A 24727-nucleotide genomic window follows, 5' to 3' on the forward strand; every position below is an offset into this window, starting at 1 on the left:
GCAGCAGTGATAGCTCTGTCCACTAGGTGGCATCTGGACACTTCCTTTGAGTATGATTTCCCGGCAGGCTTGACAAGTCAGACACAGGGCTCAGAGCAGAGTCCTCTATCTAGGCTGACAGTGTTGATCTCTGTGGAGAAAGTCATGGAGACTTGCTGGAACAGAAAATAACAACTGGGGAAGAGGTCAGCAGGCCCATGGTGCAATAATCTAGGTCCTAGATGACAAAGAGCAGAGGTATTTACTTGAGAGCCAAGTAACTCCAAGACAGTGAATTAATGGCGTTTACAAGAAGGCAAATGTCCAAAGTTGTAATGGTGAGGTGAAACATCAAATGGTGTCTGGGAACCCACACAGTCGTTTCCTCCTCCATTAAGGACTGTTTCTTATCTTTCTGAATATTTTTTAAGATTTATTTTCATTTTTTACTTATGTGTATGTGTGTGTCCGCAAGTTCATGTGCATTGCAACATAAAACGGCCTTCGGAAGCATGATGGGGTCCTACTCAGCAGTAAAGAGAGGGAGCGATTGGAGTTACAGATTATAATCCACTCAGCGTGGGTGCCAGAACCAAAGTCAGTTTCTCTGCAAGAGCACTGAGCTCACCTAACTGCTGAGCTGACTTTCCAGCCTGTTTCTTCTTGGGTTTTGAGAGATTGCTCAGGGGCATGAAATCATCGAGGGAGCTAGGCTGGCTGGCTCATGAGACCCAGGGATCTGCTTGTCTCTCTCAGTCCCAGGATTACTAAACCAGCCACCTTCTGCAGGCAGAAAGGCTACCAGGTGATGCATGCCCATGCTGCTATACGCCCTGTGAATGAGAATCATCAAGGGTTGTCCCCCGGGGACCACCCCTGGTCTCAGAAAAAAAGAACGTCAGGGCACAAGTCCCAGATCACCCTGTAGGTAGACAGTGATAAACTTGAGTGCCACAGGGAATCCAGGCCTTGTGAATGTCTGGCATAGGGGCTGGGTAATCAGGGAGGTATCATTGTAGTGTGTCCATCAAGAGTTGTGTTCCTGGAGTTACAGCAGTCTGTGATACCGGAGAGAGAGAGAGAGATGAGGGGTGGTAGTAATGTTTGACTTAGGGCAATTGGTTGTTTAGAAAGGAGGTAGGCTGTAAGGAGGTGTTAATGGGGTGAGACAAAGCCTGGTCACTGGGGTAAAAGATCTGCTGCAGGCAGGATAAAATTCTTCCAATATTTGGGGATGGTAATGAGAATGTGGGTTGCAAAAGGAGAATGCCTCCTGGCATGTGAGAGGGACCCAGGCCTCCGAGAGCCGTAGCTCTAGCTGCCTCATCGGTCTGTTTATTTCCCTTGGGAGATAACAAAATGGCTTGCTTGGTGTGATCTGCAGAGGACCACACTGTGGCTGTGGGAAAGAGAGGCCTCTAGCAGGGCCACGATTTGGTCTGAGCTGGTTACGGACCTTGTTGTCAGTAGCCCATGCGTCTTCCAAACAGCTACATGTAACAAGAGAATGTGAGGAGCGTTGGAGTCTGTATAAAGGTTTAGGGATTGTCCCTTTGTGAGTTGGAAGGCACGAGTCAGAGCTGTTACCTCGTCTGCTGGTTTGGTTTTGGCTGGAAGGGCCTGTGCTTTAATCACCATGGTGTCTGAAACTTTCATACTCCTTCCTGTAGGAAGGAGCTGCCATCTGTGTACCAAGTATAGGTGGCCTGGGGTAGTATACCCTCGTGTGTGTATAGGACCAGGTAATAACTCTTAGGGTCTCAGTGTAAGTGTGAGATCAGGAGTATTTCAGGACTAATGGGAGAGAGGATTTGAAATATTAAGAGGTAGGAATGGCTGAAAGGTAAGTGTGGTATCCTCTACAAGTGCTACCTGAGGATAGAGCACTCAGGTAGGGTGTAGTATTTGAAGACCCTTGTATATTAGAAGGTGTGACAGGTAGTAAGGAGAAAAGACAGTAATAAGTGACCTGAAAGTTATCACGTTTGATTCATGTATAAGGAGTTCAGCTGTAGCCAGAGCGTGTAAACAAGGTACTTGTCCTTGGCTAGTATGGTCTAATTTTTTCAATAAGAATGAAATGGACACAAAGAAAGGTCCAAGTTGGTGACCCGGGACACTGAGAGTTTATCTATCCTTTTCAGTAACATAGAGAAAGGAGTGAGTTAAGTCTGGAAGAGGTAGGTAGGAGAGCCTGTTGAATCTTACAACGTGGCTTGGTAATAGGTACAAGAAGGGGTTCATGTGAGGGGTCTTAGGACCACCTTATATAGGGGGCAGTTGGGAAGAAGTCATCTTTAGGAAGAATAGAATTTAATCCTTAGAGGTAGGGACTGTGGGTGACTGAACTGTTTTCTATGTAGGACGATGGCCTTGTGAGTTAGAGTAATAGCTAATTCCAGATAAGTATCCTGAGGGGTGACAGATGGACCTTAGAGGGTGTGACCCTATATCCCCAACCAGAGAGAAGGCTTAATAAGGTAGAGGTGTCTGTCTGGCTAATTTGCAGGGACAGACTACAAAGGAGATGATTGTCCATACAGTATGTAAACTTGGATTTAGGAAGAGAAAAAGAGCAAGTCAGAGGTCACAGCCTGGCTAAACAGATGTGCACTGTCTCAGAAACCCTGGGGTAGGACTATCTAAGTGAGCTGGGTGGAAAGTTGAGGGTCTGAGTTCATTCAAGTAAGACAAAGATATTTTGAGAGTGTGTGTCTGGAGGAATGCAAAAGAAAGCGTCTTTGAGGTCTAGGACAGAGAAACAGGAGGTCTCCTAGAGAATGGTAGAGAGGACAGTGTAGGGGTGGGTACCACAGGGTGAAGGGGAACCATGGCTGAGCTGATAAATCAGAGGTCCTGAGCCAAGCAGTAGGTTCCACTGGGTGTTTAAAACTGTGAGTATGAGGGTACTAAAGGGGGAAGAGGTAGTGTACTGAAGGTTCTTTTTTTTTTTTTTTTTCTTTTTTTTCGGAGCTGGGGACCAAACTCAGGGCCTTGCGCTTCCTAGGCAAGCGCTCTACCACTGAGCTAAATCCAACCCCTGAAGGTTCTTTCTTAAGAAGTCAGGAGTAAGAGACTTAAGTCCCCTGAAGCTGTGTGCGTGTGTGTGTGTGTGTGTGTGTGTGTGTGTGTGTGTGTGTGTGTGTGTGTGAGGGGGGGGGAGAAAGAGAGAGAGGGGGGGGAGTAGGTGTGTGAGAGAGAGGGGGGGAGAGAGGGGGGAGGAGAGAGGGGGGGAGAGAGAGAGGGGAGTAGGTACTGAACCTGGGTAATATATTTTGAGGGGTTTTTTAATTGAATGACGGGAGAGTAATGTTTGGCTATCGAGGAATTCTGGAGTGTCCCATACCAGAGATCCACCTGGAAGGTTGGTAAGGGAGAAGGTGTGTGAAATCGAGTAGTTTGAAGGAGGAGGAGGAGGGGGAGAGTATCTGACAAGCCTGGAGACTAGGGGATGGGAAAAACAAAAGAAAATAGAGGCCCTCACTTTGGCTAGGAGGTCCGTTCCCTGCAAGGCAACAGACAGGTTGGTACCACCAGGAAGAAGCAAGGGGAATACTCTTAAAGACAAGTGTAGAATATTACAATTAAACTTATCACCATCTAGCTTCAAATAAATGGAACTCAAACTATGTTTATGTATTAGGCTCTGCGCAAGTATTGGGGGATTACCCCTAATCTAAATCTCTAACACTATTTTGGCTATCTCCCCAATTATGCTCCCAAAATACTTGCTGCATGTTCATTTTTGGGGTTATTTCTCCTCCAGCAGTCTGGTGTCCTGGGGAAGCATTTCACTGTGACACATGCTGCAGGTCAATCATGATTAATGGAGAACTTCTGTTCTCTCTGCCTTCTTCTCCTCCTCTGTGATTCTTCTCCCTCTTCCCCTCCTCTCTTCTCCTCCTAGTCCCTACCTGCAATCCACAGCCCAGTAACTCAAACTCTACCTCTATTCCACCCTCCCCAGTAATTGGCTGTCACCAGTTTCATTTAACCAATAGTTTTAAATTTAGAAGCAAGGTTTACACAACAGAGACTGCTATACACAAGAATCCACACGTCTTGGAGCAACCAGATCTTGAGGTATATAACTTACCATTTGAATATAAGCAGCATTGGACCAACCCCCTATATATACAACCAAGTCATGGGATTTGGTGAAGTTGGTAAGGCTGAGGGACTTGGGGGCGGTCAACACCCCAGTTCCATTCTTGTTGACACCTTGGGCATGGCCTGGATGGTCTATGAGGATTGGGACAGGGCCAGGCACAGTGACCTTACTGACCACATTTAAAATGGACCCAGAGGTTCTCCTTTTGGGGACCAAGGATCCTGGGAAGTTGCCATGGTCTGTTGGGAGGTGTTAGCCAGCATCAGATATTTTTGATTTTACTGTTTTTCATCTCCTCTGTGATACACCTTGATGGCCATGGTTAAGACTTCGTCTGTGGAGTCAGGGAGTCCATTCTCTAGATGTTTAGGTTTGAGCCTAATATCAGGAAAAGTCTGGGAGAAAAAGTAGGTCATAAGGGTTGTTTTCCACCTGGGGCCTCAGGATTCGGATTGTTGTAGTCTAAGGGAGCCTTTGTCAGGAGGTCTAGGAATTGAGATGGGGTTTTGTGTTTCTCCTGGACGACCTCTAGGATTTTTTCACAATGTACCATTTTAAGGGTGGCCTTATGGAGACAAGCCAGGAGGCAGGCTATAAATAGGTCCCTAGCAAGGATGCCCCTTGGGGTGTTGCAGTTCCATTCCAGGGACTGACTTGGTCCTGGATGAGTGGTGTTAGTTTGGTGGATTTTTGTCTGCATGAGCTCTAGCCAGGTCCCAGACTCAATTGTACTCCTCGGGGAGGAGATCGTTGGTGAGAATCATATAAACATCATAGAAGAAGACATTGTAAGGATGGATGATATACCATAACTCCTTAATAAAGATAGGTGGAGGAATTTGCAGTGTAGAACCCCAATCTCCTTTTTGATTGAGAGAGTTCATTTAATGAGAAGATGTACTCTGACCAAACCATCCTAGCAACCTTTTGCAAGGGAAGAACTATGGCAGGTTTAGGCCCTGACGGGGAGGCAAAGGAGGCTCCATAGTAGAGCAGGAGTGAGTAGCAAGAGGATTGAGGGCTGCCAGTGGGCTAAAGTGGGCACCAAGAGAGTTAGTCTTGCTAGCCTATCACTGAGAAGGAAGAAAGAGAGACTAAAGAGGCCAGAGAGGGAGAGAAGAGACTGTGGACCGAGGCTAACAAGGGGAGGCTCGTAAGCATGTTGGAAATGGGAGAGGAATTGTCTTGTTTGGCTTTGTTTTTCCTTGGTTGGCTTATGCCTTGTGGTCACTTTTAATCAAATGGGAGTGAGGTCATGTGGTAAAAATCCATCCTGTCCAACCCTAGCAAAGATGGCTGTTAGCCACATGATGGCCTCTATCCAGATGGGGAGACAGCAACTCAGATGGCAGCCAGCCGCGTGTTTCCCTAAAGTTAACCTAAATATAAACGTTAAACTGTCAACCCTGGTGTTGTGAGTTTTAAGTAAACAGATTTACTGGGTTTCAATCATACTAGTGCTTGCAAATCTTGAGGTAAAGAAAGTTTGCACAACAATCTGGCAGATTTTGAGGTAAGATTTTTGAGGCAAGAGTTTTAGAGAGTTAAATTCAAAACAAAGAGTTGGAGATGAGTCACAATAGTCCCCATTGGGAATAGTCTGTCCTTTTATTCTGTTTTGCTCTCCTTTCTATGTCACATAGTCAGGGGCAAGCCGTATCATATTTTAGAGGAAACCTTTAAGCCAACATGCTTGGGTCTAGAAGAAGGAGAGCCATATCCCAACTCCAGAGCTAGCTTCCAATTAAAGGGGGAGAGCACAAGGCAACAGTTTAATGCCACTCAAGGCTGAAAGAAGCCCAAGTCCTCACAAAACTGAATCCAGTGAACTGGGAAAAAAGAAGGCTTAGAAATAGGAAATTTTTAAGCCCAGGTTATAGACAGAGGGTCCTGCAGGAGGGAGCTGAGAGACACGTCAGCCAGCGCGGACTGCACGTGGGTATGTGTACGTGGGTATGTGTACGAACTACACCTGGCCTACTCCTTTGCTTCTTGCCCCTCCTGCTATGTCAGACCTTGTTCTCTCTCACTTTGCAACAAACTTACTGATCCATCAATATTAACTTAAAAGATGGACATTTACACATATGGGGGCAAGGTGGGACGGGGAGACCAGAACAGGGTTTGGAGTGGAGAAAAGAGAAATAAGGAATGAGGAATCTCTTTCCACTTCAGAAAAATTCCCATATAATATGGGTATCCAGCCACTAGGCAGCCTTTTGACCTGATAATCTAAGTGGTGCTAAGGCCAAATTCAATTGCAAAAGTGGATAAATGTGTGGCAGGTGCCGGGTGAAGAGGCTAGAAGTCTTCTAAGAGGCATCCCAAGGGGAATGAGGGTATGAAAGACATGGTTCCCATGGATGAGAGAAGGGAAGGAAAATGTCACCTACAGCCTTGTGGGAAAACTGCTAATTAAGGTAGAAATCTACTGTCGACTGGATAGCCTTATGGGGCTCGCCATGTAATGAGGGACTACCCTTGTTAACAGGGTTCCTCCTTCTCTGACCTTGTCCTGGGAATTCTAAGCCTCTACACTCACCTCTACCTGAGAAACGTCACGTAGCCTCAGTTCATAGTTTATCGATTTCCTTTCTCCAGATAAAATCTGTTCAATCAGCACCTGAGATTCCTGAAATGCTTCCCCATGCTAATGAGGTATGTCAGGTACCCTAAGCCTGATGGCAATGGCCTTTGCCCATCCTACATCTGCCTACCCTCGGTCTCCCGAAACCTTATAAGCCTTCACTCACCCTAAGCTGATCTGTCTACTGACAAGCAGTCCCGGTGTGGTCATTCACTGTGCGTATTCACAGGGCTTCTCAACCCCTGTTCCCTGCCTGTCTCTGCTCCTACTGCTCGTGTGGATTGAGTCAGTCGATGATCCATGAGAGTGGGGAGATCCTGTAGTCACTGGTGTTTCCAGGACTCAGGGAGGACTAAAAGACCTCAGGGAGGACTAAGTCATTCAGTGGGTCAGGACTACACTCTACAGGGGGTTGGGGAGAAACTGATACCAAGGCTTTTGTAGAAGCCAGAAGATGAGGATGAAAACCTCTCTCTCTCTCTCTCTCTCTCTCTCTCTGTGTGTGTGTGTGTGTGTGTGTGTGTGTGTGTGTGTGTTTCAGAGGAAAGGGGTGGGGGATGGGGTTGCAAAAGCCAAGAGGGTCTAGAGGAGCTGTGAGATTACAGGGAGTCCTGAAAGGAAGATGGGAGAAGACAGCAGGAAAGGCACAATAGCCCCAAGGAAACTGCAAGACTTCAGCTCCAAGGATGGAGAGGAGGAGTCAGAAGCAGAGGCCACCAGGTAGCCTTAAAGACTGTGGTTGTGGATACCTCCACCCCTAGGAGCACCAGAGGGATGCTGACACTCAGAGGTCACTTCCTTGGACTCAGGGAAGCATTTACACCGACGGAAGGAGACACTTACCTAATCGCCACTGATTGGGTGCTGAGCATCCAGTGAGCCAGGAGGTAAGTCTGGAGGTGAGGGACAGGGCAAGCACCAGGAGAGCCATTGGCAAGTGTTGTCACAGCTCTGAGGGGAGGCCAAGGAATACTGCAAAATCACACTGTACGACATACTTCACACAGATTTATTGGGAGGGAAAAACCTGGGAGGGTGGCTGCCTCTGCTTGGGCAAGAAGCAGCAGAGAACTAAACAGAACACTGTAGAGTTTCTGGGGTGTGTGGGTTCAGGGTGGCCTGAGATGAGAGGGATTATTATATGGAATGAACTCAGGGATTGGTGGGATTCTTTTTCCCGAGTGCAGGGACTCTCCTGCTCCCCCTAACTGCTGTTAGAGCCAACTGGGAAGTCTTGTCGGGTGGGGTGGTTGTTGGCGATCCTTCAGGCTGGGGTGGGTGTGATGGGTGGAGGTGTGTGGAGGGCTGGCCTCCAGGGATCAGGACCAGTGCTAGAGTAGTCTAGGGGGCTGGGGCTTACTAGGAGTCTGTGAACAAGGGAGGGAAAGCCAACACAGAACACACACACACACACACACACACACACACACACACACACACACACACACAGAGCCCAGATTACATAATCGCAGGTATAGGTCTCAAAACATTTGGCAACATTAGAGTTTCTAAGCCTGCGAGAGCCAAAAACTTCAAAATCAAAAGCATAATGAATGCACGGTGTTTCTGGCAGCATGAGTCATCCAACTTCCTTGCAGCCTTGGTTCTGAACACACAAGAGACAGATCTGAACTTTCCATGCGTCATACCACAAGGTGCCAGCAGACACTGCCTAAGCTGGGCTCTGAGCCTATGGCATGTAATGAATTGCAGTGTTTTTACTGTCTATGCAGAATTTTACTCTTGTATAGACATATAATGGCTTAATTACAGAGAACAAAGCCTTTTAATATTTTCCTACTGTCATTCATCAGCGTGCATGAATTTTGCGTGTTAGATTGTATTCAAAGGATTAGTTTGTTCATTCATTTATTTTACCGGGCTGCCTCTGTCCTCCCTCCTGGTGCTGGGGTTACAGGTACTCATCTTTATATCCTGCTGTAAGTTATGAGCTAATGTTTTGTTTGGGGTGCTGGGGTTAAATCTAGAGTCTCCCTCACATTCCGAGGGATGCTCGGAGATTTATCCATGCCGACAGCCCTTTTAAATAGCATCTTTTAGCTTCATTTGTTTAGATTTTGGGGGTGTTGTTGTTGCAAAGCGGCAGATCTAACCTCTGGTCTTGACATTCTAGTCAAGTCTCTGCCATTGAGCTGTGACCTAGTTGCAGATGTTTGTTTTGATGCCTTGAATGTCATAAAAAAATAAAGTAAAATCATTAAGTATATTTTTGACTTGGGGTAAAGAGAATTTCCAAGAATTACTGGGACGGCCCTAAACATACATCAGCCAATTTGTACTACGTATTTCCGTGATGTAGCATTCTCGGCTTTGACAATTATAAAATCAAAATACCAGCTGACTTTGAAAACCGCCGAAGATGCTCTGTGCTTTCCAGTATCAAGTATTCCGCTGGCATTTAATTCCTTAAAATAAGCAAGCACCCATTGGGACACAAATTTGCTTTTTATTTTCAATGACCAGCAAAATGTTTTGCTTTGATTTAGTTTGTTACGGTTTTCTGAGGCAGGGCCATGTATCCCAGGCTGGCCTTGACCTCTCTTCGTAGCCAAGGATGACACTGAACATTTACTCTTCCACCCTCAAGTGCTGGTATTACAAACAGACGTGCACCTGACCTCAAAGAACTGTTTTAAAATTAATTTCTTTCGGACAGCATGCTAGATTTATCTATCTATTTTATACAGGGTTGCACAGGAAAAGTGTTGAAAAGAGCTGAAAGTGGAAAAAGTTTGGGCAACCCTGGTGTAGTTCAGCAGAAAACACCCAAGCTCGGTATCTGTCTGCTGAGACCTTCTGCCAGACCTCCATCCCTGCAGTCCACTCACCCAGAAAATGCTATTCAGGACTCTTAGAACAGCCAACATTCTTTCTTTATTGGTAAGTCCTGGGTTCCTATCACTTAAAGCCTCATCCTGGGACAAACAAGTACAGGAAACAGGAACCTGGACCAAACAAGCTCGGCCTCAGTCGATGAAAGGGTGGGCACCCGCACCCTCACAGACTGCCGGCCCAAGGAAGCCGCTGGAATGAGGTTGTCCCGGTACCTGGGAGGGAGGAGGAAGAGGCGGAGGGGTGGGGCTTGGGAAGAAGGTGAGGTGTGTCACGTGACTGAGCACGAAAGGGGCGGAATCGGGCCGCCTGGAGGCTGCCTGGTCGCCTAGCAACGGCTCAGCTAGGAAACATGGACCCTGTGCTTGACCGGGAGCTTCAGGCCAAGCTGTATTTAGAAAAACATCGGATCATGGAGTTGCTGAGTCAGCTTACTAGCTTTCTTCTCTTTGCCCGACCAAGTAAGGGTGTTGTGTCCATTGGCTTTCTGTCTACCAGTCCTTAAGCAAAGGATCTCAGCCTGCCGCTTCACTCCCTATACCCAGTTCTTTCTACGCACTCCATCCCTTCCCGCTTCACGTGCTTCCCCATCCTGAATCAAACATGAAAAACGTTCTCTTGGTGCCGCAGGCAATGGTAGGGAGACTGGCAGAGTCTGCGAGCGGCAGAGTCTGGGGACTGCCTAGCTCCAGGTCCACTTAGTTGTGAGTACTTGGGGCAAGACTGAATGTCAGAGTCTTCCACGGGAATGGAGACAATAGTACAGATCTAATGGGGACAGGACCGGACAGAACACTGAGAGCGGGAGGAGGAGGGGTGTTATTAAATAAATTACAGCTACATCAGCCTTGGCCACGCAAGCGATAGATCTTTTCGATTCCAAGGAGTCTCTAATTTATTGAGGGAGCTAAAGAATGGCTAGCGTGAGCTGCCAGGATCTTCCTAGGGAGTCAGCTTTTTTTCCTGGCAGTTTTACACATTAGACTCCTTGAAATTTGGGTTATTTCATAATTTTATTGGTGTACGGAAAGAAGTTACATCTGAGATGAAAATGGGATTGCCTCCTCTCAGTGTTCTGAGCCTGCCGGCCTTCTTAATAAGTCTTCAAGATTCCAAAATGTTCATTTACTTCTGTGGAAAGGAAACAGAAATACCATTCCAACGCAGAAAAAAAAAAAGAAAAAGAAAGAAAGAAAGAAAAGAAAAAGAAAAAAGAAAACTAGTGTGATCACCTAGGGGATGAGAAAAGTATTTTGAAATATTTTATTGTGTTTTAAAAAAGTATGTATTTAAACGTGTATAGGTGTTTTGCCTGCATATATAGCTGTGCATCATGGTTGTGCCTACATGCCTGTGTGCCTGGCTCTGAGGAGGTTAGAAGAGAGTGTCAGATCCACTGAACTAGAGTTGCCCATGGTTATGAAGCACCATATGGGTGCTGGGACCCGAACCAGATCCTCTGCAAGAACAAGTGCTCTTAACCACTGACCATTACATTTAAAGCACAAATTTAGTTCATCTAATGTTCAGAACCATCAATGTTTAATATACATATATAATATGCTTATATTACATATATTATAACATATATAATGTGCTTATATTATATTAGCTTTGTTTTTCTTTTTCTCTTTCTCTTCATTGTCAAAGTAATGAAGTCTAGAACCATCTGGGAGATGGGCATGTCTGTGGTGTATCTTGATTAGGCTAATTGGGATGGGAAAACCTGTTTATCAGGGGGCAGCATTCCCAGGATTAGGATCTTGGAGATATAACAAGGAGAAAGTAAGCTGAGCAGAAGCTATCACCTTTGCTTCCTGCTCTGGGACTTTCCCTGCCTTGATGGACTTTAATTCCGAACCGTGATGCACCGTGATGCACAATAAACCCTCCCCCCTTAAGTTGCTTTTGTCAGAGCATTTTAGCATAGCAACAGAAAAGTAACTAAGACACACCCTTCAAGTAATGACCAGTGTCATTTTCTTCATACACAAAGAAGCCAGGCATGGTGGCACACACCTTTAATCCCAGCACTCGGGAGGCAGAGGCATGCATTTTTCTGCGTTTGAGGTCTAGAGTGAGTCCTAGGACAGCCAGGACTACGTGGAGGAGAAACCTTGACTTGAAAAACCAAATACATACATACATACATACATACATACATACATACATACATACCCATACACATACATACAGAAGGGCAAGTAAATAACACTATGGTGAAATAAGATTGGTCGAACTCTAGTTGAAGTGGGTAATGGGGCCATTACCCTTTTCTTTAGGTTTGTTTTTCTTTTGTCTATGTGTATGTCTGTTTCAATGTATGCCATGTGTGTGCAAGGGCCTAAAGAGGCCACAATAAGGCATCAGAGCTGCTGGGACTGGAGTTACAGGGTTTGTGAGCCTCTTGAGGAAGGTGCTGGGAACAGAACTTGGATCCTTTGCAAGGACAAGTGTTAGTAAACGCTGAGTCAGCTCCTCCGCCCCAGGAACCTTACATTTTTAATCCTCACCAATGACTTTAAAATGATTTTTAGAAAATGTGGGCCTGAGACCTAATATTCAAAGAATAAACTGCAGCAATGGTGGCATTGGCCATCTAATCGGTGCTGTCTTATGTCTGACTTCTGCCATGACGGCTGCCTTAGTTTTGGAAAGTGGACTCGATTTTCCATTTTTAAAATCAGTCCAACGGAAGAGCCTGCTGGCCCAGAGCAATTGCTTCTTTGTCAGACACAAGCATTCTGCCTCATCAGAAAATGCATTTGTCTAAGACATTTGCGTTTCCTGGTTTCTCCCAGGCCAGCTTCTTCCCTGCAACATGCCAACCCTTTGTCTTTCTAATGCCCATCCCTTTCTGCAAATTAGATCTTCTGGGGAGCTTGTAAAAAACAGTGCCCAAGTCTAGCCTGGATTGTAATGGCCAATTGTCTGAGGTAGAGTGCTGGCATGTTCAGTTGCACTGTGGGGCTCATGGAAGCAAGTCCTGCACCTGAGTGCAGTGCCTTCAACATAGGCATTTGCTAAGTGACTAGTCGGTCTATACTGGCTTACTGGACCCATCACCAACTTTAGCTGCTAGAATTTGACCAATCTTGTTTTAGCATAGTGTCAACTGCTTGCCCTTCTCTTTGTATGTATGTATATGTGTATGTACATATATATGTATGTATGTATGTGTATATGCATGTACACATGTATGTATGTATATGTGTATGCATGTACATATGTATATACATCTGCTTGTATGTGCATATGTATGTACACATGTTTGCATGTACATATCTATGCATGTATGCGTGTATGTATGCATGTATGTGTATATATGTGCATATGTATGAATGAGCATATGTGTGTATGTGCATATGTGTGTGTGCATATGTATGCATGTAAATGTGTATGTGCCGATGTATATATATCACTCTATAGATCAGGATGATGACCTCATAACTGACTGTTTATACTTGTGCACAATCTAATTTCATATAAGAATAAGTCTCAACTGTTTCTTTGCAGAAAAACCGAGAGATTATCTGATCTCTCTTTTGGAGCGTCTGAAAGTCGCCAAGTTAACGGGTGTGGCGTTTCCCTACTTTATGGACAACTCTAACATTGTGTCCATGTTTGAGATGATGGACAACGCTGGCAAAGGCACCATATCATTTGTGCAGTATAAAGAAGGTCGGCGACCCACAAACTGACTGAGGCGACCCGTCACTTTCTGTAGCTGAAAATAATCCTAGTTTGTAAATTTCCGTTTCTTCCCTTTCTCACTTTTGCAGCCCTAAAAAACCTGGGCCTGTACACTGAAGATGAAGTTTTGGGTGACGATGGACATGCGATCACTCTGGATAAATTCAGGGACGAAGTGTAAGTTTGAAATATTTTAATAGTATGTTATGATTTTGAAGTGTTAATATCATTGCATATAGAGTACCACTACCCTTTTTTTAGTGTGTGTGTGTGTGTGTGTGTGTGTGTGTGTGTGTGTGTGTGTGTGATATACATGTGAGGCCCAGAGCAACCTCAGGTGTCAGTTTTTACCCCCTACCTTGTCTCTTTGTTGTTTGCTGCTGAACAGTATACCCCAGGCTACCCAGCCTATAGGCTTGCAGGATTCTCTGTCTCTACTGCCTAGCTTGCTGTAGAAGCATGGAGTTCACACTTCAGTGCCCAGCTTGCGTGCGTTCTGGGGATCCAAACTCAGGTCCTCACATTTGTACAACAAGTGTTTTACTCAATCAGCCATCTCTCTACACCCCCCCGCCCCCACACACTGTCTTTTGAGTGAATCGTTTCATTCCTTTTAACTTTCAGCAATTAGAAAATGAAGGCAGAAAAAGCTCCCTCTGGGAAGGAAAGGGGTGCTGTTGATAGGGTTAAAGAGGAAGTTCCAGAGGTGGCTTTATTCTTTTCTCTTTAGGAAACCTCATCAATGTGGGGTGTGTTGGAGCACACCTTTAATCCTGGCCCTCTGGAGGCAGAAGCAGGTAGATGTTTGTGAGTTTGAGGACAGCCTGATCTACATAGTGAGTCGCAGCACAGGCAGGGCTATGTACAAAGACTCTTTCTAATATTAAAACAAAACAAAACAAAACAAAACAAACCCCATCCATTCTCACACATGAAGCGAGGAGGCTCAGTCTGCTAGAATTACTAAGGCTCTACACTCCACACAGTAGCTAAAAAACCCCTGTATATAATGTAGAAGAGGACTGGTGGGAAGCCTAAGCAAGGGAAAATGGTTCCCATGCAAGCCTTGCAACCAGAGTTTTACTCTTGGGACTCATATAAAGGTAGAAAAGGAGAACTGAAGACACAGAGTTGTCATCTGATGTCCACATGCCTGCTGACGACACCCCACTACACAAAAACCCCAATCATAATTGTACATTGATATGACTTTAAATAGAGAGTAACAAGAATTGGAGTCCCAGTATTCGGGTGATGGCAGTGGCAGGAGGATCATGAGTTCAATGCCAGCCTGAGCTACAAAGCAAGTTCATCCCTCCCCTCCCCCTCAGAAAATAGAATAGAATGTACCTTAAAGTGTTTTTTCAAAATAACTTTCTACAGGGTAAATATCAATAATGCAGGCTGTGTGTGTTTGACTTAATTATTTTTTTTTGAGGTTTTATCTTCTGTGTGTGAGTGTTTGCCCGAGCTTGTCTGTGCATCGCATGCATGCAGTATCCACAGAGGCCAGAAGAAGGTGGTGTAGGACTGGAGTTGTAGTTTGTTGTGAACCACCATATGTGGGCTAGGCCTTGAACCCAAGCCCTCTGGAAGAGTAGCCTCTTAACAGCTGAGCCATCTGTCCAACCCCCAGCTGGGCAGTTTTGGGTTGAGATGTTACAGCATTGGAAGTGATAAATAATTGCCATGTCAGAAAAAATGGAATAAAATTTTATAGGTGTAGGAATCTTCCAGCTAATTAAGCTCAATTTGTGTAAAAGCCTTATTGTCAGAGGATTTATTAATCAAGGGGTCATTGTCTGAGCTGGGGATGTTGGTTGAGCACTTGCCTTGCATGAGGAAGGCTCTGAGGATGATCTCTAGTTACCCCCCCTCACTCTTGCACACCCACACACCCACCCACACACACACCCACACACACAGCCTATTACTCCCAAGACCAAGGAAATGTTAAAAGGGGGGAAAAAAGCTTAGAGTCTGCCTCAGACCAGGGAGCTGGCTCACTGACAAAGGGCTTGTGACATATCTGCAAGGACCCAAGTTTAAATCCAGAGCTCCCATGTAAAAGCTGGGCACCGTGGCACATGTCTGAAAGCAACCACAGAAGACACCCAACATCAACCTCTGGCCTCTGCTTGCCCATACTCAAATACATACCCAGACATGCCTACACAAAGGATCTCTCACCTCACCAGCTACATAAATATTACCACGGGCAAATGGCTAAAGCAGTGTCTGGCCTCTAGCGCATTTCAGCCAGAGAAAAAAGATTGCCATTGTCACAAGAAATGGAGCTAGGGAGGGCTGGGGAGTTGCTTAGTGGTAAAGCTGTTGGTGTGCAAATATGGTTTGCTCCATAGAGGCCATGTAAAATATCTGACATGATGGTGTATAGTAATAATACCTGTCTAGGGGAGGCAGTAGCAGAAGGAAGCCCGAGACTTGCCCAAAGTCCCAGTAAGAGATCCTGTCTCTAAAACAAGGTTAACATCTTGAGGAACAATACTCAAGGTTGACCTCTGGCCTCCACAGACACACACACACACACACACACACACACACACACACACACATGCACACACACACACACACACACACACGTTCCACACATGGATAAATAAACACATGTGCACAGGAATTTACACACAAATACAACTAAGGAGCACCTTAAATGGAAGGATATGAACGTAGAATATTACGAACAACCATAGCTTAACTACTGTTTTATAAAACGCATTTATTTGCAGTGGGGGAGGAGGGAGTTGGGACCGATAGCATCTCACTATGTTGCTAAGGCAAGTCTTGAATCCTCCCGAAGATTCCTCAGCCTTCAGAGTGCTGGGATTATAGATGTCTTCCAGCACTCCCAGGTCACAGTGTCTCTCATATAAACATAGTGGGTCCCCAAACTGCATACAGGAACCTCGAGGACCGACATGCATGCTTAAGTATTTCTAAGGTTTATTGGTTGCTGCCTACAATAACTCCCCTTGCTTAGCCCAGTGGAGGTCAGACACGGCCAACCCTCCCTTTCATCCCTCTCACGCTGCCTTCAGACATCTGCATTTCTGTTTGTAATGCCATTACTCTGCTTCTCATAGCTGAGTTTTCTGTTCTTTGTTTCCTTAGGAACAAGAGGATGAAGGAAATGTGGTCCGTGTTTTAGTGGCATCGCAGTGCAAGATAATAAATGGTTCTCCCAAGTTTTCACTTGTCCGGTCTCATTAATTCAACGTTTTATGAGACGTCAGTCCAGCAGTCATCTTTGTTTGACAGCAGTTTTCTCAAAGACATGTTACTGTCCACGGTTAGGTCAGTTTGTCTTCAAATTAAGCAGAACCTCAGGGTTTTGCCGAGCCAGTTTGTATGTGTCCCTTCCAACTTCACTTAAGGCTGCCGTGGCAGGAATGCACTCAGAAGCTACTGCAGGCCACCTTCTAGGAGTGAGGCAGAACTGATGCAGACCAGAGAGATCAGCCTTCTCCTACACCATCCACAGGGCAATGATGACCTTTGGAGAGTCCAACGGCCATTTTGACTATCTGTGGATTTACTATTTTGTAAGTAGGCTGGGACTCCATGAGGTGTGGGGGATTAATAAACGATTAGTCATGAACAGCAGGACTGTGTTTCACTGTCGTCGGGGTTTGCCTCAGAAAACTGACGCTAACATTAAACGCAGCTATGGTTTTAGGTACAATTAAGAAATGGGGGGAAAAGAAAAAGAATAAAAATGAATGCAGCAGAAAAGGCAAAACAGCAAGACAAAACGCAAACATGAACAGGTCGGGGATAATGACACACACCTTTAATCCCAACACTCAGCAAGCTGAAGCAGGAGGAGCTCTGTGAGTTCAAGGCCAGTCTGGGCTACACTGTGACTTCCAGGCCAGCCTGCTTAGTGAGACCCTGACTCAGAATGGAGGCAGAAGTAGGAAGGCTGGTAATACGGCTCTGTGAGTAAAAAGGTGCCTGCTGACACGCTTGGTAACCTGAGCCCAGTCCTTGGGATCCGAGTGGTGGAAGGAGAGAGCCACTTCCTCCAAGTTGTCATCTGGCCTCCACACACACAAACACGAAGAATTTAGATCATAAAACAAATGGAGGCTGAATATTTAATGTACTCGATAGAGTGCCTGCCTAGCATGAATGCAGCACGGGACAGGGCTTGGGGGTATCAAAGCACTCAGAAGATGGAGGCAGAAAGGTCAGAAGCTCAGGGTCACCCTCTGCTAGTACACACTGAGTTCAAGGACAGCCTGAGGTATGTGAAACTGCATTTCAAAAAGAGAAAAATCAAACCAGAAACAACCACAACTTCCTGAAATAAGCAAACGTATTTATGGTTTAAAAGAGTGCTTCCAAATTGCAAAAACTCTATACATAATGCAAATATTTTTATTATTATTAATCATTTCATCCATATACATTTCAAATGATATCTCCCTTCCTGGTTATTCCTCCACAAACTTCCCATTCCATCCCTCTCCCCCCCCAAGTTGCCTCTATAAAGATGCTGCTCTACCCACTCACCCATTCCCACCCCACTGCTCCAGCATCATCCTAAGCTGGGGTAACAAACTTCCACAGGACCAAGGGCCTCCCTTCCCATTGATGTCAGACAGGCCATCCTCGGCTACATAGGTATCTGGAGCCATGGATCCCTCCATGTTCACTCTTTGGTTGGTGGTTTAGTCCCTGTGAGCTCTAGGGGGTCTAGTTAGTTGATATTGTTCTTCCTATGGGGTTGCAATTCCCTTCTGCTCCTTCAGTCCTTCCCCTAGCTCTTCCACTGGGCTCAGTCCAATGACTGGCTGTGAGTATCTGCATCTGTATTTGTCAGGTGCTGGTAGAACCTCTCGGGGAACCGCCATAACAGGCTCTTGTCAGCAAGTGCTTCTTGGCATCAGCAATACTGTGGGGGGTTGATGTCTGTAGATGGAATCTTTAGGAGGGGCGGTCTCTGGATGGCCTTTCCTTCAGTCTCTGTTCCAGTTTTTGTCCCTGTCTTTCCTTTGGACAGGAACATTTCTGGGTTAAAATTTTTGAGGTTTCATCCCTGCTGGGGCCTGGGAGCCTCTTGCTTTCCTGGCATCTGGGACTTTCTGGTGGCTACCCCCAGTTCCCCATCCCCCATTGCCACACACTCATGCTCAATTTCCTGACTTGTACATTTTCCCTGTCTCCTCCCACACCTAGGGAGAGAGAACCTATAGAGGCCGTATCCAGAGGTTAGGAACCGCCCTTGGTTGAGGGATGGGGCCACTCACCCATCTCAAAAATATTAGCCCCTTATGGAGGAGCTAGGGGAAGGACTGAAGGAGCTGAAGGGGTTGCAACCCCATAGGAAGAACAACACCAACCGACCAGATCCCTCAGAGCTCCCAGGGACTAAACCACTAACCAGAGTGCACAGTGGATCAACCCATGGCTCCAGCTGCATATGTAACAGAGGATGCCATATCTGGCATCAATGGAAGGAGAGGCCCTTGGTTCTGTGAAGGCTCCATGCCCCAATGTAGAGAAATGCTGGGATGGTGAGGGGAGAGTGGGTGGATGGGTGGGGGAGCACCCTCATAGAAGCAGAGGGAGGAGGGATAGAATAGGGGGTTTGCAGAGGGGAAACCAGGAAGGGGGATAACATTTGAAATGTAAATAAATAACCAATACATTTAAAAAAAATTGAGATGGGTGGGTGACTCCACCCATCAACCGGGGTCCATGCTTATCCACTGGATATGGTCTCTATAGATTCTATCTCCCCTTTATTGGGTGTTTCAGCTAAAGTCATTGCCTTTGGTTCCTGGGAGCCTCTCGCTTCCTTAGCATTTGGGACTTTCTCGTGGCTAAACTCCAGTTCCCCCGCACCCACACTTACATATTTCTATTCAATTTCCTGACCCTCTGTACTTTTCTCCTGTCCCTTCCAATACCTGGTACTGCCCCTTTTCTTCCCTCCCCCTCTTCTCTCCCATCAGTTCCTCCCTTTCTCTACCTCCTGTGATTATTTTGTTTTCCCTTCTATGTAGTACTCAAGCATCTACACGTTGGTCTTCCTTCTTCTTAAACTCCATATGGGTTGTGAGTTATATCATGGGCATTCCGAGCTTTTGGGCTAATATCCACTTATCAGCGAATGCATACCATGTGTGTTCTTTTGTGACTGGGTGACCTCACTCAAGATGATATTTTCTAGTTCTATCCATTTGCCTAAGAATTTCATGTAGTCGTTTTTAATAGCAGAGTAGTACTCCATTGTGTAGATGTACCACATTTTCTGTAACCATTCCTCTGTCAAAGGACATCTGGGTTGTTTCCAGCTCCGGACTATTATAAATAAGGCTTCTATAAACATAGTGGAGCATGTGTCCTTGTTATATGTTGGAGCATCTTTTGAGTATATGCCCAGTAGTGGTATAGCTGGGTCCTCAGGTAGAACTATTTCCAATTTTCTGAAGAACCGCCAGATTGATTTCCAAAGTGCAGTCTCACCAGTAATGGAGGAGTGTAAATCTTAAGTAAACACATTTTGACTAGATTCCTTGCAAGTGTTCTCATTTTTATACCTATACTTAGAGCTAAAATTAATATTAAGTTTATAAGAGAACAGATTTTTCTCCTGCCTGTGCTATTGTTAGGCACCAAGCCTGGCTGTGATGTTTTATTTTCTGCAGGTGGCAGGATTATGCTTGCATTCGTTGTCTGTTTACCCTCCCAGTAATAAACAGATGGCACTAAGCCAGATGCTAGGATGTAAGCACAGCACGTAATACACACCTCGTTCCTGTCGACTTTCAAGGACGTCAATCACATACACTATTTCTGTTTCTCTATTGTATTTTGACAATATAATAGATACATGCTAAATGTTTTAAGGTTTTAATTCAAAATTTTTATCTTATGCATATGTGTGTCTGTGCACCACATGTGTGCCTGTGGAGGTCAGAAGAGTGTGCCAGAGGCCCAGGACTGGAGTTATGGATGGTTGTAAAGCATCATGCGAGTGCTGAGAACCAAACTGGAGTCCTCTACAAGAGTATCAAGTACTCTTTACTGTTGAGCCCTCTCTCCAGCTCCAGATTTTAATTCATGTTTTTACAACCAATAGCAATGAAACTCTGAAATTGTTAAAAAAAGAAATAAACTCCTCAGTGTTTGGATACACCAATACTTATGGTAAGTGCTTGGCTATACCAATATTTACGGTTAGATTTTATGCTTATTGTTTAAAATGGTTTTGCCGCCTCTGGCAATAGTGAGAAAACAAAGGAAGGTGACTTGTCCTATCAACGTGCAGCTGAGCTGCTCCCCCTTCATTGACTTGATTAGCTGGGGATTATCTAAACCAAACAGCCATCCATGTAGCGGCCTCTGTCCTCAGCACAGCCCCCCCCCCCCCCCCCCCGTCTCCCCTGACTTACTTCCTGATGTACATATACAGCTTCTCCACAAACACTGGACAGAAATATTTTGAATGAGAAGAGATAACGCTGCTGCCCCGGCCGAAGCAGACGGTAACGGGAACGAGGGATCAGCAAGTGTGGGCAGGCTGAGATGGTCGGGGACATCACTGTATGTTCAGACTGAGGCAGCAGTGACAACCATCTGCAAAAAGAAACAACCTCCACTAGAACGAGGTGGGGGGGCTATCACTTTGTATCCTTAAGGTTTCGAGAAAACATTTTAAAATTGAAGATGTGTACTGTCCTGGGGGAATTCTAGAGAGAGAGAGAAAAAAAATTCCAGTGTTAAAAAGGCTCTACCACAAGTAAATATATCTATATTTACATTTTAACTTTTAATTATTTAACACCTCCTTAAAAGCCCATAAGTTCCATTGTTATAAAGCTAGAAATTACAGTTTGTCTTTAGAACCTAAAAGACACCAGTTAATCTTATGCTCTGCATTCTACTTCCAAATGGATTACAGTACTCTGTGTGAAGTGCCATGCTAGGGCACAAAGGCAGGAGAGTAAATGTTAAAATGCAAGCATGGCAGGGCACAGACTACAGGACCCTCTGCATTGTAAAGTGAGCAGCACAGTGCTGTCAACCCCGGATCATACCCCACTTCTCTGTGAGGTCCAGCCGTACCATCCTCATTTATTCTGAGTACATTCCACAAAGGAGTAGAGTTTAGAAAGATTTCCATCAAAACCAAAGTTTGGACCTATGATCCACAAAAGTCCAAGTTCGATCTCCAAAACTGGGGCTGGTGATTTTACAAAAGCTGAAATTTGGACTGCACACACCACCTTCAACTCTGATAACTTGTATGTGAATGGTGACTGATGCAGGACAAACCCTTCTTGCTGACCCAATTTTGCGGCATCTTTCCCTTGTACAAAACCTGGTGTACTTGGCAGGTCAACACATCAAGCTTTAAACACTCTAAGAGGTTAATCGTGTCAGCGGAGACAGAGCTCTTCATGAAGGCTAGCTGTCCCAGCTGCAGCTCGCGAAGGACATTTATTATTCTCTTCCAAGACCTCCATGGCTGCTGTTGAAGCTGCAGGAAGAAATGCAAGCAAACACCTGCTGGTGCATTTATTTACACAATGCTGGGCATCTTGCGATAGAACCTCTAGACCATACAGTTCTCTTACATAAGGTGTGCACTTGAGAGCCAGGGTGATGGCTTGCTGCCAAGCCCGACGACCTGAGTTCAATCCCCAGGTCCCACACGGTGGAGGGAAACAACTCTGACCTCTACGTGTGTGCAGTACACACACACACACACACACACACACACACACACACACACACACACACACACACACCCCAAGCCTGATGACCTGAAATTTGATCCGTGTACCTCAGAGGGTGGAATGACAGAACCACTTGCTGAATGTTGTCCTCAGATCTCCACATATGTGCTGTAACACACACATACACACACACCAAATTCAGCCTTTATTACAATTCAGTAGTTGTAGTAATTCCAAGGTGCGTGCCCATCACCACAGTTCTAGAACATGATCATTATGACCTGCCGACAAAATCCCTCATTCATGTCTGTATTCAAGCCTCCATTTTCTCCTACTGCCTCCAGCTCTAAGCAGTTGGTAATCTACTCTCTGTCTGTGGGTTTGATGATCCTGGACACTTCAAGTAAATGGAACCCTATGAAGTATTATTCTTCGTGACTGACTTGTTAAACTTAGTTCCTTAGCATGTACTAAGTGTATACTTGATGCTTTAATGGCTTCCAAATAATCTATCCTATGATCCTGCTACATTTTTATCCACCTACTTACTAATGGGTATTTGGATTGTTTCCCCTTTTTGTCTATTATGCATAATGTTGCTGAGAATGAATTCTTACATTTTTCTGTAAAAAGTGTTTCGTCTTTTCCTGTCCCAAGGAGCTGAACTGCTGGACATTTAATTCCATCCCGCTGTCTAAAGAGCTGCCAGGCTGCCTCCCTCAGCAGCTGCAGCAGCTGCATCACAGCCAGCTATATCCAGAGGTCTGGAGCTCTGCCTGCACACTGGCAATAGTTTTGTGTGGGATTTGTTGTTGCTTTGGTGCCTTAGTTAGGGTTTTTACTGCTGTGAACAGACACCATGACCAAGGCAACTCTTATAAGGACAGCATTTAATTGAGGCTGGCTTACAGGTTCAGAGGTTTAATTCATTATCATCAAGATGGGAACATGGCAGCATCCAGGCAGGCATGGTACAGGAGGAGCTGAGAGTTCTACATCTTCATCTGAAGGCTGCTAGGAGAAGACTGGCTTCCAGGCAGCTAGGGTGAGGGTCATAAAGCCCACAGTTACACACCTACTCCAACAGGGCCACACCTTCTAATAGTGCCACTCCCTGGTTCAAGCATATACAAACCACCACATTTGGGTTTTGTTGTCTGTGAGGGTTTTGTTTTGTTTGAAAATGGGTCTTGATAGTAGTCCAATGTCGCTTCACTCTCATGGCCATGTTGCCTCAGTCTTCCAAGTGCTTGGTTTACACTGTCTACTGTGGCACTATGTAGTTTTAGCTGGCCTGAAACTCTGTGCAGGTGAAGTTAGCCTTGAAGGTGTGGCTTCCTTTTGCCTGTGCCCCTCATTGCTCAGATATCAGTGATGCGCCTCTCTCACCAGTTTCTTTTCCTCACTGCAGTGGTTTGTTTTTTTTTTAATGATGTATTTTCCTGATGGTGAGCATGCTCCTTAAATATTCAGTGTTTCTAGACACAGACTGAAGGTTGTCATAAACCTGGAATTAGGTCAGAGAGCTAAAGTGCCATTTCTTTTTCTCAGAAAAGAAAACTCAATGTCTTTTTTTATTATATTTTTACTTATTTACTTTGCATCCTACTCACTGCCCCTCACAGTCAATTCTTTCCCTACCACCTTCCACTTCTCCTCTGAGTGGATGGGGCCTTGGGTATCCCCCCATGCTGGCACATCAAGTCTCTGAGAGGCTAGGCACATTTTCTCCCACTGAGATCAGACAAGGCAGCCCAGCTAGAAGAACGTATCCCACAGACAGGCAACAGCTTTTGGGATAGGCCCTGTTCCATTTGTTCAGGACTCACATGAAGACCAAGCTACACTTCTGCTACATTTTCAAGGTCAGAGCCACCTATGGTCACATGTCTAGGAACTGCCTGAGAGTGAAAGCAGAAATGAACTGTGAACCAGACATACCTAACCTGTTCATTTACACAAATCCCTCACGGATAACCTCCACTCCCACATTTAAGACAGTTGGAATTGGGTTTCTGTCACCTACAACTGAAGATAAAATTCTGAATGGCTGGATTTTTCAGGCATGGCATGATTCAACAACAAATGGCCACCAACAGACAATCAGAAACAATGAGAAGGTGAGTGGCCATTACTTTCTTTTGGGGCTTATGGAATTATGGGATACAAGAACTCTGGTGACTTTTACTTAGAGCGTGTGCAGTCTGAAGCACCGTGAGGGTGACTGGAGGACATGGTGTACAGACAAAACCGCAGCACAGAAGCTAGAGTCCAGTCACAGTCAGAGTCCAGTCAGGGTCAGAGCCAGAGTCCAGTCACAGTCAAAGCGTCTTCATTTCTGCTTTCTCTCTTGGTCACAGCAGCAGATCTTAATCTTCTACAGGCAGATAGAAGATAATTAACTCATCCTCATTAACAGGCAGTGGCATCATGGGGTTGTAACGTTCCTCAAAGAATTTCATTGATACTAAAAACTGTCCCTGAACAAGTCTCTCATCACATCTTCTGGCTTAAGAAAGGCAATTGAAAAATCTTAGCACAAGTAGATCCCTGTGGGAGCTGAACATGAAGGACTTTCTGAAAGCAGATGAAGACACAAGCACAGAGTGAACGGATGCTGATTAACTTTATAAAGGTAAACGTATTAATCACTGTGCTCTGTGTTACACCCACCTTTAAAAGTCGTTATCTTATTCTTCCTTGTTCAGCAAATGACATCATGTGTGCATATTCAACTAATATATTTGGGAGGTGGTACTGGGAATTGAACCCACAACTCACACATAGTAGGCA

General features: G+C 45.3%; 1 protein-coding gene and 1 long non-coding RNA gene across 2 annotated transcripts; one reads left to right on the forward strand and one right to left on the reverse strand.

Annotated features, from left to right (window-relative positions):
- Positions 1-9644: 9644 nt before the first annotated feature.
- On the forward strand, positions 9645-16614 carry Efcab10 (EF-hand calcium binding domain 10). Its single transcript, NM_001108706.1, has 4 exons — positions 9645-9991; positions 13047-13211; positions 13313-13400; positions 16356-16614. The coding sequence occupies exons 1-4, from the start codon at positions 9883-9885 to the stop codon at positions 16390-16392; spliced, it is 399 nt and encodes a 132-aa protein (NP_001102176.1). The 5' UTR covers positions 9645-9882; the 3' UTR covers positions 16393-16614.
- Positions 10525-22934, reverse strand: LOC108351223 (uncharacterized). The gene is made up of 3 exons (XR_015622992.1): positions 22844-22934; positions 20648-20831; positions 10525-10661 (listed from the first exon to the last, which is right to left on the reverse strand). It is a non-coding gene; the product is annotated as an uncharacterized LOC108351223 (long non-coding RNA).
- Between the last annotated feature and the right edge of the window lie 1793 nt (positions 22935-24727).

This window comes from Rattus norvegicus, chromosome 6, assembly GCF_021556685.1.
Source record: "Rattus norvegicus strain SHRSP/BbbUtx chromosome 6, alternate assembly SHRSP_T2T, whole genome shotgun sequence".
Lineage (NCBI taxonomy): Eukaryota > Metazoa > Chordata > Mammalia > Rodentia > Muridae > Rattus > Rattus norvegicus.